The sequence below is a fragment of the Dermacentor andersoni genome, chromosome 5, assembly GCF_023375885.2.
Source record: "Dermacentor andersoni chromosome 5, qqDerAnde1_hic_scaffold, whole genome shotgun sequence".
NCBI classification, from domain to species: domain Eukaryota; kingdom Metazoa; phylum Arthropoda; class Arachnida; order Ixodida; family Ixodidae; genus Dermacentor; species Dermacentor andersoni.
The window spans coordinates 85,812,323-85,830,548 of record NC_092818.1 but is presented as its reverse complement, the minus strand read 5'-3'; the positions used below and the strand labels follow the sequence as shown (position 1 = coordinate 85,830,548).

The 18,226-nt window shown below is 44.0% G+C and overlaps 1 protein-coding gene across 1 annotated transcript in view; it reads left to right on the top strand.

The window, feature by feature from the left end:
• Positions 1-18,226, top strand: part of E(Pc) (Enhancer of Polycomb) — a 90,208-nt gene that overhangs the window by 58,507 nt on the left and 13,475 nt on the right. The window contains exons 4-13 of the mRNA XM_050178126.3: positions 3,230-3,325; positions 4,637-4,744; positions 5,021-5,088; positions 6,386-6,466; positions 7,444-7,573; positions 9,026-9,181; positions 13,968-14,054; positions 14,424-14,575; positions 15,155-15,283; positions 17,310-17,908. Coding sequence (XP_050034083.1) covers positions 3,230-3,325; positions 4,637-4,744; positions 5,021-5,088; positions 6,386-6,466; positions 7,444-7,573; positions 9,026-9,181; positions 13,968-14,054; positions 14,424-14,575; positions 15,155-15,283; positions 17,310-17,908 — 1,606 coding nt within the window. The remainder of the gene's footprint in view (positions 1-3,229; positions 3,326-4,636; positions 4,745-5,020; positions 5,089-6,385; positions 6,467-7,443; positions 7,574-9,025; positions 9,182-13,967; positions 14,055-14,423; positions 14,576-15,154; positions 15,284-17,309; positions 17,909-18,226) is intronic.

Genomic DNA, 18,226 nt, shown 5'->3' with positions numbered 1-18,226 from the left:
TAATAACGCCGTTATTGACTGTTGTCACGCCGAACTCGAACTTTCTGCACTTCCCGACGTCGAGCCTATCGAAAACGACCCTTCCAGTGTTAAACTGGTTGTGTCCGAAGACAATTCCGTCCCTCCACGCTCTTCCCTGCTTGTGCCTGTGTCGTGCGCCGCTATTTCTGATGCCACTGTTCTCTTTACGCCCTCTGAGCTGTTCATTCGCCGTCGATGTTCTCCGCTGCCCTTTGCTCTCCTTACTCTTCGCAATGGCGTCACGAAAATGGTCGTCGACAATCCCACAGCCTGCCCTTTAGCTTTATCTCATGGTGAATGCCTAGGCCTTGTTCAACCGGTCGACACCTTTTGCATCTTTGACACTCCTGCCGTTTCTACTTCTGCGGGCCTTGGCGCACTTACTTGTGACTCTGCGATTGATCAGTCACTCCTCGACGCTTTCCACTGCTCCATCGACGATGGCACGTCATCTTCAGAACGAAGCCAGCTTATTGCTCTCCTGCAGAGGTTCAGCGCTTCTTTCGACAGCCATGCTTCCGCTTTGGGCCGCACATCGACCGTTTTTCACCAGATAGATACCGGCAGTCATGCACCTTTGCGGCAGCGCCCTTACCGAGTTTCCGCCTCTGAGCGCCGTGTCATTGACCACCAGGTTGCTGACATGCTCAAGCGTGGCGTTGTGCAGCCTTCCAACAGTCCCTGGGCATCACCGGTCGTCCTCGTTAAGAAAAAGGATGGCTCTATTCGATTCTGCGTCGACTACCGACGTCTGAACAAGATAACGCGCAAGGACGTTTACCTGTTACCGCGCATCGACGACGCCCTCGACTGTTTGCAGGGAGCTGAGTTCTTTTCTTCGCTGGATTTACGTTCCGGATACTGGCAAGTCCCCTTGGCACCATCTGATCGACCTAAAACAGCATTTGTAACTCCTGATGGATTGTACGAATTCATCGTAATGCCTTTCGGCCTGTGCAACGCCCCAGCCACTTTTGAGAGAATGATGGATAATATTTTACGCGGCCTCAAATGGAACACATGTTTATGCTACCTGGATGACGTAGTTGTCTTTTCTGCTGATTTCCGAACCCATCTCAGCCGTCTCGAGCAAGTTCTCAAATGCCTCACTGACGCGGGACTTCAACTTAACTTAAAAAAATGTCGTTTCGGCGCCCGCAAGCTCACTATTCTTGGCCATGTTGTATCACGAGACGGCGTTCTTCCGGATCCAGCCAAGCTCCGCGCTGTCACCGACTTTCCGCAACCAAAGAAGTTAAAGGAGCTTCAAAGTTTCCTTGGTTTATGCTCATACTTCCGACGTTTCATTCGAAATTTCGCTTCCATAAGTGCACCCCTGACAGCCCTTCTAGGTGGCGACAAAGAACTTTCCGCTTGGTCACCCGCCTGTGATGACGCCTTCACGAAATTACGCCACCTGCTAACCTCGCCACCTGTCCTCTGCCACTTCGATCCTGCAGCGCCCACAGAGGTCCACACCGATGCCAGCGGCGTCGGACTTGGCGCCGTACTCGCACAACGAAAAGCGGGCTTTGATGAATATGTCGTTGCCTACGCGAGCCGAACTCTGACAAAGGCCGAGGCTAATTACTCTGTTACAGAGAAAGAGTGTTTAGCCATTATTTGGGCACTTGGCAAATTCCGTCCTTATTTGTATGGCCACGCTTTCGATGTCGTCACTGACCATCACGCCCTTTGTTGGCTGTCTACCCTTAAAGACCCATCTGGCCGACTTGCTCGCTGGGCCCTTAAGCTACAGGAGTACGACATCCGCGTCCTCTACCGTTCCGGCCGCAAACACACGGACGCTGACGCCCTTTCATAGATGCTTCTCGCAATAGTAACACCCAAAGCGATCATTTTACAAATACGGTCCGAACTTCGCTAGATATTGATTGTGCAAAACTGCACAAGTCTGCAAACTGCATCTTGTCTGAATATACGGGGCATTCTTCCCCTCTCCCTTCTTTTCTTTCTCTCTCTCATTAAGACCGTACAGAATTAAAAAAAATTGCCCGTGGCTGTTTGCCTAATTATAGAAATTGAGCTCGTTTACTCGGAGAGGCAGACATTTCTTGCACAATAAATTGAAGTGCATATTCAGCTAATTAATGAAGATCACTAATTAATTATTATTACTTTCCAGCGCATATTGCAATTTATCTATTGGAGGCAGTGCTTTTGCAAGGCTATCCACTCGAGAATAATTCTAAGGATCGCATTGATTTGGAGATAGATGCCGTAAAACATGCAGTAAATATGCACTCTTGTTACACTTACATTTTTAATAAAGCACCATTCTATGCATTGAAGCACAAAAGTTACTGGAACGCCCATGAATTTTGCTGCATACTTTGGGAATTAATATATCCAAACTAGTGTCATCCTGAAAATTAATTCAAGTGAATAAGCTTTGTAAGCTCACTGGCTGCAATTCATAAATTGCAATTTGTGCCAAAAGGGACCTAAGTAAAACTTAATTTGTAATTTTTTTTAATTAGCCAATTGTGTATTTTGATTTCTCAGGCAAGTAATCTCTGCCTCTTAAAGTAATCCAGCTCAATTACTAGAATTAAGCTATCTGCCACAGGTGACATTAAAGAAATTCTGTATCGCCCCCCCCCTTTGAAAAAAAAAAAGAAAGAATCAATTTGCCAAGTTTAAAAAACATTTACTTGAGCCACAATAAGCCAAATATGAAAAATTACTTGAAATCCGTGATGTCACATTGACAAGCAGGCGCTGCGGTTTCAGCATGAAATTCATAAATGTTAGCATCCGTTGTCTGTTCTGATAACTAGCCTATTACCATTTAAATCTGTAAATATGGAGTTTTGAAAGAATATTTGGTCATTGTAAACTTGCTTAGTGTTTCTTTGGTGTTTCTTGAACGTCAACAGTCATCCTGAGATGGGTTTCTGCCAGAATTTCTTTCTGAGCTTTCCGTGTTTAAAGTGATAATTAGAAGTGCATTTTAAATGACAAGGTAGATCATTTGAGCATTTAGTAGAAAGCACCTTTCTTTTTTTACCTGCCATCAACTGCATGGTACTGAGGCTTATTTGGTACTAGGCCTGGAATGAGCACACACACATTACCATTGCTTCTTGTGTGTGTTACCAAATAGCCTGTTGGTTGGGATGGTGTTATAATTGAGACCTAAGTTGTAATAAAAGGTTGGCATTTCATATTTTGTTTCTTTTACCAGGTGGTCACGTTGCACGAGGCAAAGACACTTTTAAAAGAAGATGACGATCTCATCATTGCGGTGTATGACTATTGGCTCAATAAAAGGTTACGAACGGTACGTATATCAGTAAATTGTTGTAATGAGCATGTGTCTTGTAACCATTTTAGACTGGTTGAGTGCAGGTATATTAAAGAGCTTCATGCTGTTTCAGTTAAAATTAATGGTAGCACAAACTCTTCTATTGTGCACCTGTTGGAAAAAAATAAAATTAAAAGAAAGAACCACTGTACCAGTACCGAGCATATAATCGCTATACTATAACTTCAGGGAAGAGCAGGTAAATTTGAAAGAGTGCAAAGAACTATGCACGGAGCAGTGGAACAAAAATGGCACTATGGATCAGAGATCATAGTTCATAATCTACAAGGAAGAGGTGTAGCTGTCTGCTGACTGGCAATAGTAACGGAGCTTAACAGGAGTAATTGGAGATCAGTAGGATTGGCCTTAATCCTACAGTGCACTTAAATAGGTTGACACCTGCTGCGGTAGCAGCTTAGTATGGCCATCTTGTTCAGCGTCTGATGAAAAGCTCACAGGTCCTATTCTTGGCCATTGTGGCCGCATTCCAAAAGGGGCTGAAAGCAAAAGTGATTTCCATACTTAGATTTAGGTGCACCTTCAGAGATCCCTAGGTGGTGTATATTTATTCGGAGCCCCTCCTTACAGCGTCTGTCTGTCGCAGCCCGTGTGTGTTGGTTAGGGACAATTAAGCTCCGTAAATTGAAGTGTGCGAGTATGAATGGTAGGTTGTATTGTGCTTGATGTAGCACATGCTGTAATCTAAAGAAGCTGCACATGATAAATGGGCATCTAAGGTGCTCGTTTCACGAGCATGGAACCGCTTATGTGGCCTTGGGTGCAGCAGCTGTGCGTCAGCAGGACAGGAACGCTGACACACCTTGGCAGTGGGATTTTTATGCAATGTAAGTGGTACCATGTAATTGAAATCACTGTTAAGGCCTTCACTTCTGTTTGTTACAAGAAATATGTTACATCAGTGTGTAATGTCTGTATGGCGGTGGCATTTAGGCGAAAAATGGAAAATGTATTTGTGGGAGCCTACTTATGTATCTTCTTCATGTATTTTGCCTTTTATCGAGCAATAAGGGGTCACAAGCTTTTGGTCAAACTGTGGCTTTCACTGTACTATATAGTTGAATTTGCTAATACTTTTTTTGAATAAACTTTTCTGTGTCAACATTGTGAGCTGTGCCTCAATTGGCAAGTGCCCTGCTGTCTCCCCCCCCCCCCCCCAAATGTTATGACGGCGGGTTTAGACTGGCAAGATTAATGCGTTCATTTGTGCTCGTATGCGTTAGTACTGGCTGTTGAAGTACATTCCTTTTTCTCTCCTTTATTTTTTAGCAATGCCCCTTGGTGCCTCAAGTTAAATCTGAAAAGCGCGATGGATCAAATAACAGTAACCCATATGTCGCCTTCCGGAGAAGAACAGAAAAAATGCAGACAAGAAAAGTGAGTGTAATCCTGCGTGACCTAACACTCTTACTTGCTTGTGTTTGTGCGTGCATGCTGGTTTGTTTGTTTGTTTGTGAGGCAGAAGGAAAATGCTTGAGCTGCATTAAGAATCATCTTTGCTTTCTTAGACCTAAAACATACTGAGCACTATGTACACCATAGAGAAATGGAGCTGCTGGTTGTATTATCAGCAAGAATTTTATAGCAACTGCAAGTTGTTCTTGGCTTGCAGTGACTGAGTTGCTTTGTATCCTTCTTTTCATTTGTCTTCAGAACCGGAAAAACGACGAAGCATCGTATGAAAAAATGCTGAAGCTGCGAAGGGACTTAAGTAGAGCCGTGTAAGTATTTATGCGGAGGTATTGTTCCTTGAACTCGACCATGCTTCCGTTTTACAGTGAAGCTGTTAGCCTCTCGGTAGTCAGCATTTTTCGTCTACGTCCGTTAACAAAAATTATCATCATCAGCAATGGCTCTACACCCCTCCCCCCTAGCAAGCAAAAATACAATGGCTCATCCCCCCCGTAATGCAAAGGCTACAGGCATTCAGCAAAATGAAGCGAACAGAGCATGAACAGCGTACGTCTCAATAAAGAACAAGCTCCAAGCAAGCATCTATCATGATCAGCAATGGCTCATATCCCCGTAAGCAAGCAAAAAATGCAAAGGCTCATACAGCCGTAAGGCAGAGGCTACAAGCGCTCAGCAAAGTGAAGCGAACAGTGCATACATTCATTAAAATCATCTATATAACGCACAGAACAGCATACGTTTTAATAACGCATAAGCTCAAAACAAGCATCTGAACCATCAATAAAGCATTGCATACCCCCCCTCAGCAGCTATGGTTTTGCAACAGCTTTGTAGGACATCCACTTTTGCAGGGCTGGGATGGCAAGTCAACCTCTCTCTCCCTCTCTCTCTTTCTCTCTCTCCGTGGCACACAAAAAAAATACAGAATGGCAGCTGTTGTGCAAAGCTTTCACTGGTGTAAGACTGGTGTAAGACTGGTGGTGGTGCGAAGCTTTCACTGGTGTATGGGCACCTGCCGAATTAGAGCTGCTGCTTGAGTGCTCAGTTACATGCACTGATCATGACGTTTCAGTACTGGCAAAAAAAGAAATATGCTTGCCAATACTTTTTAATTTGACGGATCTTACACATGAGCATTTCATGCCAAATTAGTTAGCTTATCCAGAGTAGTTTATTAGCTGTACGAGAATGCTGGTGGTGATAGACTTGACTACACGAGAACTGATTTCCTAACACATTTCTTGCATTTCCAGTGCTAGAACCTCCAATGTCAAATGGTGATCCATACTTTCTTAGTCACTTGTCAGTCAGAAACCTCCTTGAGTAGTAGCACATTTGGTCCTAAGATGTTTTGCACCCATGTTGCATTGGACATACTACTTGTCGAAATGCAGTTTGAAGTTTATCGGAATTGGACTCTTGTTCACACCTACTATCTGATGTATGCCTAAACGAATCTACATTTTTCTTCTTTATTGAGTACATATTTTCTTTGAGATGCCATTGCTACTGCACTCATGACCTGTCACATGTTTAGGCTGAGCCAAAATAATTAGTTTCTCTTGTAGTGTGTTTATGCTCAATATACTTATGCATATGTTCCAGGACACTGCTAGAAATGGTCAAGAGGAGAGAAAAGACGAAACGAGAGCACCTCCATCTCACAATAGAAGTGTTTGAAAAGAGGTCAGTGAGCGAATTACCATGGTATTATATGTACATAATATTATATTACATGTTTTGCATGGTTTTGTGCCTTACTGACCAACTTTTTTTTTAGATTTGCTGATGCTTCAAGTTGCTGTGCAAAAAGCACCGTCTGAACAGCAAAATTTCATTCAGAACTCATTTGGCTTTGTGAACTTTTCATAATTCTCTTAGCATAATAAGTGTACACAAGTAGTAAAAAAAAAATGCGTCGTGGAAGTTCAGCGGTATGTGCTGAGAGGGACAACGAAATAATAGCTTTTGCAGGCACAGTTGTACTAGATTGAAGCGCTTCGGACAAGCGCGTCTGAGTGCGCGCACAATTGTTGAGCACACTTAAATACGAAAGCGGCGCTGCAGCTCCGCTGACCTCTATTCTGGGGCCAGACTTGACAAAGACCTAGCGCGACGCAGTATCAGTGCACATCAGCGTAGCATGGATGCGCAACACAGTGCTGCTATGCCAGCGAAGAGTGGACGATCACACAGTCATTCCGTCTGGCGCAGTCAGCGTGACCAGTTGCAGCCAATGTGGGAATACAACACGTCCTATCTCACACCGAAGCTGCTAGACCAGAGGGCATTGTGCGCTAGCTTGGCTGGCCGGCAGTATGCTTGCCTACAGTTTATGTGCAGTGAAGAGAGCATGCTGAGTTTACACTTTTGCCAAACAAAAAAGTGCTTGCTCGCCGCACACTTGTATGCATATGCTGCAGTAACAGCTGATTTCTGTGGTGCTGCAGACCACATTTAACGCTCAGAACTATACAAATATCAGCTTTTTGCCTGTGCCAAGGCATGCACCAAAAGGTCACATGGCTGTTCCACCACCAATAAAGCAGCATTAATCTCACAAAATTAGGATTTTGGATTAATATGTGCTTGGGTATGTGAGCTGGTGACTGTGGTTGTACTTTTAACTTTTTTACTTTTTTAAAAATCATTTTTCTTTACAGGTATCAAGTGGGTGACTTCAATGGCCAGATCATGGCAGAAGTCATGGCCATGAAGAATTCCAGGCCAAGCTATGTTTCTGTAAATAATAGTCAATTGTCAAGGCAAGAATCTAGGTTATCAAAGCACCGGGTAAGTACCTGTGCCCTGTGCATTATTTTGTATAGTTTCATTGTACGGAACTTGGAACGTTTAAAAAAATATATGAACAAGCCATTCATGTTCTTCTATGCTCATAACATATGTTGACTACTGTAATACGTTGCTACATTCTTGTGGCAATTGAAGCACTGACTTGTCAAATGTTGTAAGAGATGCACTCAAATGTCATCCCTGTGCCGTCTGCAGCACCTACTTTAAGAAGAAAATGCAGTTACCTTTTTTAAAGTAGTGGTGAGCTACAGACTGGCCTGTTCATTTGCATAAGCCACCAACCAATGCAAGCCACGTGCATGCACATGCCTGTCATCTCTCAAAAGCGCTGACGTTGCTATACAAAGACAGCCGACGTACTCGCTGTTGTAAAAGTCCTGGCTGACAAAAGTTTGAGCATGACTCACAAATCACTTGGAGACAATAAAAGTTCATGCATTTGGTGTCGACTCAATTGCTTCGGTTTTAGCTTCTGAATGGCACTGAAAAAGTGGACGACAGATCTTGTTAAGTGAAATGCAGCTAATTCCGTCGTTCACGGCGATGAGTCTCAAAGTACTTAACACAGTTTGTGTCCAAAAATATGGAGCAAGCCATTGTAGGGTGTCCAAATTTTCCGTTGCCATTATTCATTGGTCGACAGAAGTCTGCAGCAGTGCAGAGACAGTCTGAATAATTTCAAGTCCAAGAAACCAGTCAGATGCTGTGTCTCTGATATGTGTCTTGTTTGAACTTGAATGACTACCTACCAGAGATAATTCTTTAGGCATAGATTACAGCAACATGTTTTACTCTTGCATTATTTTAAAGTTGTGTTTATATGAGCTGTAGTACTGCGTCGCTGCGGCATTGGCTAGTAATAGCTACATCAGTGCTGTCTTTTGGTGCTGGTATTTGTGGTAGAGGGTTTTTCTAGTTTTGACAGCTCCCTAACAAAATCCTCGAATCTTAAGCTGACAGGAGATTTGTAAATCAGTCTTTTTCTTCAAAAACACATCGGCCTTGATTCGAATAAATACTGTAGTTCTAGCTGCAGCCTGTTCACAGCCCTCCTGCAGAACAAAGCCTGCTATATATTTTGCAGACAAAACAAAGGCTGTAGCAGTCATAGCCTTGGGTAGTAAAAACAACTTTGGTATTTTTCACCAAAGCTTAGTATTTTCTGCCTTCAGTTGTAGTATTTTTCTAATTATGAGGTTGGCAAGTATCCATGGGTAATTTTCAGGGGTTTTATAAATTAAGTAATCAAGGTTAGGGGACGCAGTCCGCCAGCCATACAAAAGAATGCGAAGGGCCTACAAAGGAGTTTGGGCTTTTGCCTAACACTAAGCCACTTGGATATGATCTTCCTAGAAGCTGTGTATGGTGTTTTCATGACTGCACACAGTTTTATACTAACATGAGAAACTTGTGTCTTTCTTTCTTTTTCAGTCTGAAGATGGCATACCTCGAAAGAAGCGGGAGTACACCAAGCGTCGAAACAAAGAAATTCCTAGTCTGTGCCCCAGCCAAGTGAGCTATGCCCGTTCAGAGCTGGAAATGGGCCTGTCCGACATGCCCAGCTCAGATGATGAGGCACTATCACCGGTGAGAGCTTGTAACCTGTTTTTCATTCACTGCTGTAGCTGCCTTCGGCTATACGTTTGTTAATAGTGTGGTTAGAAGGCATTTTCAAGTGGTAGTTAGGAAAAGTTAGTACGTTTTCTTTGTGCTTATAGAAAGAAATATTTACTCTTTTATTTTTCTATGATTCACATGCAGCAGTTCACATTCAGCAAAGTCTAGTCTTGCGAAACTAGATATGTTGCAATGTACAATTATAAAAAGCAAACGTATGCAATGAAATTTATTAATTTGGATTGACAGACAATTTCAACTGCTCAATTGGCACCGGCAAAGTCGTATGTAGTATGTAAATTGGTAAAAACTGTGAATTCAAACTCTGGAAGCCGCTCAGCAGCTATCTCGGACAAATCTTCTTGAACAAGTTAGCAATCCTAGAAATGTGGCAGGGTTTAAAGCGTAATTTCCTGTTATTGGATGGTTGCTGCATGCTAGCCTGCATAGTGTAAGCAGCAACCAGTCAATGCAGCTTCATTTCAGTCCACCCAACCCAACCGGGAAAACTGGGAACTTTCAGGGACCTTGAATAGTCTAGAAATACTCGGGGAAAACTCGGGGAATTAGCACTTCTATCAGGGAAAATTAGCTGTAGCTTTATTGAAAGGGAACGAAAATTGTGGTATTGTTGGTTTGAGTAACAGAGAGGTATCGTAACGAATCGTCTTTGACGCCGTATCGTTGGCTGGACGAGTATCCAGTGTACAGTCAACGACCAACTTTCCGGATGCCTGATTTTCCAGACGCCCAATTTTTCAGACAGCTTCGCAGCACCAACAGGTACCCATAGAGTCGTATAAGAACATCTATAAGAACTCGTCACCCTCTGGACGAAAGTGCAGCGAGCACACTATGTGATTTTTCGGCTCTTTGCCAACTTGCTGTGGCAGAGCTACGGCACTTAACCACTTCGAAAGGAAAGGTTCACTCATTGGCACACAGTGATAAGTAACGCTGGATTCGCCGCTGCAACTACCCTTGCAACTGCGCTGCAATGGACCGTTCGCACATCGCACGACATCACATGGACGTGGCATTCTCGCTATTTGTTCCAAATGCAAGTTTCGCGAGCCAGCAGAACTAGCGCAGCACGATGCGATAACAAAACAACTGAAACTCCAAAGCGTTCGTGGCGCAGAGTTGAGTGAAAACGAAACCTTTCGACCACCCATACTACTGAAGGGTAATGTCAAAATGTTATTTTTTCTTAGAATCGAATAGAAGTAGACAAGTAGCATTTTCTTCCCTCTTATAACCTAATGAAATTATCTTTTTAACACGAGTAGTTGAGTACTAGTGACATAAATTATGATGAGGAGTGCCTTCGTCATCGGGCTAGTACCGGAATGTCGCTTGGGGGTCTCAAATTGTGTCATGCATTTACCTCAATTTCTCGGTTACTAAAGCTCTGTTCGCGATTATATTGATGCCTTAGATGTTCTAAAGCATTGCTTTATCACTTTAACTTGACTTCATAGTAACCTTTAGTGTCCTTTTAATTATACACGCGTGCACCTGCTGTCTCCTGTCACAGTACAAGCACCGATATGGCTAATAAGTGTACTGGCTGGCCTTCAGAGCTGTTTCGGATGTGCCTGTGACGATTTGAGCCCTTAATGGCAGTAAAAGACATGCTGTTATTTTTTCGGACTGCCCGATTTTAAGGATGTTTTCGTGGCCCCTAGGGAGTTCGAAAAATCGGATTTTGGTTCTACAGCTGACCAAGAGAATGCTTCAAATGGTTCGTGGGGCAAACACACGACGGAAGGAGGATGAGAACAGAACGGACCGACTCATGAAGGAATGAACGGAAAAGGAAGCGCGCCGCCACTTCTTTAAAGAGGCTTGAGCTCAAAAAACGTGTTGTCTTGCGCCAAGATGCAGGTGTCCCCCATCCAAGCCAAAATAAAATCCTTAAAGCAGTGAAACGCAACACCGTGGCGTTGTGCGTGGACTAAGAGTATGTCAGGACAGTTGAGGTTGACTTCGCAGATGTTGAGAGAGAATCTGACTTGTGACAAAGTTTGGGCCTCATACCAATGAGCTTGCTATCAGTTAATAGAAGTAGCTCATATTTGAAAATATTTCCTTCTGTATGCATCTCCTTTTTATTCGTATTTGAACATGTTCAACTTGATTTACAATGGGCTTGACCATTTCTTTTGAGGGTATTTTATTTGCTGTGCATTTTACTAACCCCTTCCTTCTGTTTTCTTTTTGAATAAGTTAAACACTACTCCTTACTATTCAAACTGGATTAAGTTGTTTATGTTTTAACATGCCTAGTAGAGATTGACAGCATCAGGCAACATGGTGTCAGCCCCTCTTGACATAAAACAGAGTTCTGTGTCACTCAAGCAAAAACGGGAGAACTCAGGGAACTTGGAAATGTCAACTTGGTAGACACCCTAAGTACAAATGCAATGCTGATCACTAGGTGTGTGAATATATGAACATTTGAATGAGAAATTGAATATTGTCCCATTCGATTAGGTCTTCAAATTGAATAGTCATTATTTGTAAATACATTGGAATCTTGTTCATTTGAACCCACTTAAGGGGGCCCTGAACCACTTTTTATCGAAGTGGAGAAAGGCATTTGCAGTGAAAATAGGCTACAGTTGAACCTCGCAATAACGAAATTGGCAGGGAATACAAAAAAAAGATCGCTTTCGCGAGAATTTCGTTGTTGCGAAAAGGGGACAGCACAGGTAGGTAATGCGTCGCAGAACAATACTTTACTGTCAAGATTCTGTTAGCACACTTTTGGCAAGCTCTGCTTGAGGATATAGAACCGCATTGCTGACAGTACAAAGTGTGCCACATGATTTAATCAGCAGTGGCAGCACTGCTGTGGAGCAGTATTCTCAGTCAATTGCTTTCGAAGATACGATCACTTTTGTGAGGTTTTGCGTAACTCAGCACCATACGCAAAGCAACAGCGCTCCACGCAAGCAGCACTATCTCTCCAGTGCACGCTGTCGCCCATAGACGCCAACGCTTCCAGTGCCGAGCACGAAAGGGATCGTATCTCGTAAACCTGAAGGCAATCGATCAAGATCATGACCCCTTCGCGCAAATCTACGTTCGGTGTCGAATCCACGCGCGTTGCCTGTCAAGTGGGACCGAAACCAGCGTTCTTGAAGCAAGGAATGCGTATTCCCGGACAATCACTTAATCATGGCCCAGTGGGTGGCCCTCCATACTGTGACCACCATCTCAAGTTCCGTAAACAATTCCACATCGGTGGGACGTGGATTTCCTTGTTTTTGTGGCATTTTGCTCGCCGAGGCTTACATTAAACGCTGCACTAGGTGTGCAAAAACCGTCGTCACATGTCAGTAGCAACATGTGTGCTGCATTGACCGCGCGATCATCAAACAAGATGGTGGTCATGACGTGCTTCTGGCGCATGCGATCACTCCTGCCGCTTGGTTGTTTTTGTAAACAAAAATGGTGGCGCCCAGAAAAGTGTAATGTGGTGGTATTTTACGCAATTTCAGTGTAAACTAATCACGTTTGAGCACATTTTGGAGCCTGCTAGCCTTGTGCAAGTAGGTAATGTGCGGGCTTAGGTTCCAGCAAATTTTGTTTATGCGGGATTGTATGTACGGTGAGATTTCGTTGTCGAGAGGTACGGAATGCATTGAATCCTATGGGCGTTCGCTGGGGATACGAAAATATTTCATTGTCACAAGAATTTCGTTGTTGCGGAGTTTTGCAACAACACCAAAACCCAAACTACTGCCCACCTGCACAAGAGCGAACTAGTGCTAAAACAAGCCATGCAACAAAAACCGAGAGCGTGAGGTGTGCGAAAAAAAATTCCCTCTATTACCACATAGTGGCAGCACATGACTGAAAAGAAAAAGTTGGGAAATTGGCACGCTTTTTTAAACATACAGATGGCGCCGTAAATATATGGCATCGACCATTTTGGACTTGTTCGCGCTTCATTGCAATGCTTTGTGCATGCCTGACTGTGTAACGCCCCTGTATTGACACAAAACTGACTTTTGGTAATCGACATTATGCAATGTTGTAGATTCTTTCTGTGCTTTCCACGCCTCGATGCCATCAACGAGGATGACGAAGGTGTACTAGGTGCCATTACTGACAGAGGCGAATCCTTTGAATGAGAAACACAGCACCAAACAGCAAGAAGTGTAATAACGAACATCAAATCAGCCAGGCCTAATGATAGCACAAAAAATCTTCTACAGCTGCCAGTGAATAGGCATGCGAGTGTGCTGGTTCAAGGCTGCGAGATAATCAAAATTATGGCTGTCGTGACTTCGTTTAATGCCGTTTCATACCTGCGGTCACGGCAAAAAGTAAGAAAAATCAGTAGAGGGCTGCAGAATCCCAAATTTCAGACATTCTCATATTTTGGCTCTATGGGACACCTGGCGGTGCCGCAAAGGCATCTGAATTATCAGGCATGTTCGAAAAATCTGTCGTTGACTGTAGTTGATGTTCTAATTTCCAACTTCCTGTAGGGTGTTTTCATACATTCAGTAAACTTGGCAAAACTCACTGAAGAATTGAAAATTTGTAATCCATCAGGCAAAAGTTGTGCGCTTTTCATTATTCTGAAGGTGCAAGAAAACTGGTGAAACTACTAAATCTTCATTGGACAGAATTAATTGGCACCTGAGAGGGGTGGAATTACGGCTTGTTGTCAGATGTAACACCATAACACATATGTGATTGTAATGGGACCTTGCCTACATGCTCTGCTGTTTGTGCTCAGGTCACATCGCCATCTGACAATGAAGACGAAAACGATCCGGATGGTCCTTATGCTTTCAGAAGAAAGAAGTACTGCAACTACCATGCTGTAAGTTCTCTATGCTCAGCTGCCTCTTACTCGCCTTTTCTCTGGAGCAAGAAATTTGGCATCGGTGTGTTTCTAAAAAAAATTGACACTTCAGTGATGCACAGCATGTTTAAAGCATCATGAAAACAGTACTGTCATCACCTGTGCATTGAGTGTGCCTACCTCTAAGAACTTGGGACACGGTTATTGTTGGTGCTGCAATGTTGAAAGAAAAGTTCTTGAAGCTTGTGAAGTTCATTCTTTGCTTCTTAGAATGTAACGTAGTCCATATTTACCAATAAACAGCAAGAAAAAATGTTCTATGCACCATTGCTTCAGCTGTCTTGGTGTCCTAACCACTTCATGTCACATTTTTTTTTTTTTGTACAGCCCCTTTTGGAGCGGCTCGGGAACTACCCCTGGTGTAGCCCTGAGGAAGGAGGTGCGGGGGAGCGCAAGTACCGTTACTGCCTAACCACCTTGACTGTACCAAAGCCTCACTGCATCGGTTTCGCCCGCCGGAGGATAGGCAGAGGCGGCAGGTGAGGCGGTCGCTTCCTTCACACATTAGCTAGTCCAAAAACAGTTTTGCAGTAGTAGCCTATTGTAGATTGTTTCAGCCCCGTTCGTGTCCATATATACTTAGCTGAGTATTACCTAGATTGGTCATTTGATGTGACAGATAACTAATGAATAGAAGCAGAAGAAGAAAAAAAAAAGTGCAGAATACAAGCTGGGTTTGTAACAGCACAGTCTTTGTGCATTTCTCAAGAAATTAAAAAAGCGGTTGCAAACATTTCATCCTGGTGTTCCAAGGGTACGTTCTCTTCGAGCAAACACACAGTAACCACTGTGGACTAACAGTGCTTATTCTGCCACCTCTTGATTGGCCACTGCTGCCTACAGTGGCTTCCATGCTATTTTTTGCATCTCGAGGCAGGATTTATGCTATCTTGAAATGTCGCACTTATTTTAGATAACATACTTTGGCTGGAAGTTTCAAAGAGAAGCTTGTGAAATTTATCTCAATCACAATTGGGTGACTTTAAAGCTTCAGTGGACTGTCGTACTGCTTGTACAAGTTGTCTCACAGACCATTTGGTTCCTCCTTGGCATTCCAGGATATTGCTGGACCGAGCCTGGACTCCTTTGGATGACTACTGGCCAGACTTGGACGTAGCGCTAAACCAGTCTATGCCCAATGGCCTGCCCCCCAGCAATGACTTCCTGTCAGAGGTCAAGAACGAATGGTGAGGAATGCCTGGAGCTTGTGGCAAACTTCAGTGCTGTTAGAGCTGTGTAGTTTCATTACGTGCTGCTTTCATGGGAGAGTCCTGTTGGACATTTTCTGTGTTAAATTCACATCGGTAAATGCGAAATGGGTTAGTTGAGGAGGCAAAATTTGTCCCACATGTTTGTGAAAAAAACAAACAAACCTGAATGCATAATAAACGTGTCTTGAAAGCACGTGAAGCAAAGGAAAAAAAAATCATGGCCTTCTGTTAGCAAATGCAGCTCGCATGCCCCAATCTACAATATCCGACAGTTAATAAGCAGCCTCAGTAAAGCTTAGCTTCACACAGATTCCAAGATATGCTCCAGAATGGATATTTGCCATAGTTACACAAGAATAAGATTCCTAAACATATTTAGGTAATGACATACTTCTTTATGCATACATTTTTCATCATCATTTTTCTGTCATCATTGCCTTGTGTAAAGCGTGCCATTGCCATGCGCACAGCCTGTAGTTTCAACTAAATACACACCAAAGGAGAATCTTGTCAGGTGGTGATGGAATCTATATATATATATATATATATATATATATATTGTCCATTGGTATGAGTGAGCTCGCAAGTCATTGTTGGGTTACAGAAGCAGGAAATGAACATGTTTATGGTGGCCACATAGCTGAGGTGAACCTGGGTAATAAGAAGTAGATAAGCACTCTGTCTAAAAATCCGTCAGAGCACATTTAGCGAACAGTCAAATGATATGCAATACATTGACGTCGAGGGAAGGTTCCGAATGGCATAGCATCCTGTAAGGCTTACAAGGCCCCTTCTTGCCATAATGTGACCGTTGTTATATTTTTCTTCCATGGCTGCTCTACGATGTTCCATTATTACACTTTGTGACGCATGGTCTCATTGAATTGCAGCATGTGCAAGCACCTCTTCTTGTGCAGGGTATATGCACTTTTTGATGGTGTACACCAGGCAGGCATGTTGCCAAACAACCACGGGAAGAACCATACCATTAGCATCCAAGGCAAGCCTGAAATGATCTCAGCTTTGCAGAGATAAACAAAGAAATGCAGCTTCAGCCTGTGAAAAGAAATGTTGGACACTAACAGGCAACACTGAGGTAGCGGTAAGGTGAGGGACACTGTAAACAGCAGAGCAGAGCTGAGCACAGCTGAGCATGCATGCAGTAGAGCACGCTGTGCAACATAGGATTGTGAAAGAAGGTTGGCCTTTGTGCAAGTCACCTTAAGTAAGGGAAAGTAATAACTTTCCCTGACTTTTCTAACCTTTTTGAAGACAACCTGCCAAGTGTTATTCGAAGCTTGCTAACAAGTTTCTAGAATGCCTAAAGGAGTATGTATAATTCTTTTTAGCTGCAATTGCTTTTATGTAGGGCTGAGCAGTTCTTTGCATCAATTAGATATGAATTGAGTGAGCACAATCATTTACCTGTGGAACTCCATTTAACCTTTCAATGAACCATCACAATTGTGAGCACGCTGCTAAATGTGCATAAAGTGAGGTTCTGTTCAGGCTTAGGAATAAAGATGTGTGTCTTATGGTCGAGCTGGGGCATATCAGTAAAAGCTGTACCATAAAGAGGAATTGCCAAGCCGGAATCAATATCTGTCGAGTGTGTCCTTGCACGTGCTGATAGTAGCTCATGTTCCTTCATGCTTTTCCGCGACTGCCCAACTTTTCGTTGATAGTGCCTTTTCCATTGTTTTTTTTTTTTTCTTTTCTATTCCTGTTGTGTCCGTGTTTTGTACATCTGCCTTATCACACAATGCCCGTTTTAACTTTTCCATCTTCTGATGCTGCGACTTTGACCCATTTTCTGGTCGGCTTGTGCTCGTATTATTAGCCCGAAAGATATTGCCCAAGGCTGCTTGAGGGGCTCGGTCTTTTACCCCTCCAAAAATTTTGTTTCAGTTTAAGAGCCCAGTTCCGCGATGGCTGGCGCCGACAATGACGCCGGCCCCTCAGCTACGAGTGAGTGTGACACACGCTCGGGGTTGGTGTGCAGGTTGCACTTCCGGCCACAGCGCAACGGCAGTGGTCTGCTGCCCGAGCCATCGCGGCCAGAGCCCCTGTCGGGTGGCCCCGTGGGCTCGGCTGCTGCCGAAACTGGGGTTGGTGCTGGCGGCAGTGGCAACCACCCGGGCGTCTCTACACCTGTAACCCCCAGTAGTGTGCCGTCCTCGTCGTCTGCTCCGACGACGGATTACGAGAGCTTCCAGAGCCACCAGGAGGAGTTGTTCGAAATGCAGCGAAAGCAGCTGGAGAGGTTAAAAGGTGTGACAACAGCATCAGGAGCGAGTGATGGTGCGGAAGGGGGCTCCAAGCATCCCGGAATCAGCAGCAGGGCGTCTTCAACAGCACCTACACCGGGGAGGGCTGCGCCCACCGGGTCGTCACACTCGACGCTGGATCCTGCCAGCGTTGAGTTTGCTGTCTCTGCGCTGCTGAGCACAACGGAGGTGTCTGGCATCCTGAACTCTTTGGTGTCCTCGCCATCGGTGACAACAGCAGCCTCCCTAGGGGACGGAGCTGGGTCCACTGTCACAGCTGCGGCTCAGGCTAGGCTTGCAGTGGCAGCAGCCAATGGCCCTTCGACAGACGCAGGTGAGGGGGCGCTTAGCTGTGCTGTCATGGCAGAGCAAACTGCAGTGGTTGATAAAGGTGTGAACATGTGCTAAATGCACTTCAGCCCCAAAACTAGGCATATTTTAAAAATTAATCACACCAGTGCAACACACGGTGAACTTGAATAGGGAAATGATTCCTTCTTCATGCATGAAATAGTTGACTTACGTTAATTCGACTGCAGTTAGTTCGATCCGAACCAAAGGCATCTCTGTGGGCCCACACTTTCGTTATTTAGTTCTTAAATTGGCCTTCGCCGGATAATGGGAACTTGACCAGTCAAAACACACATGCCTG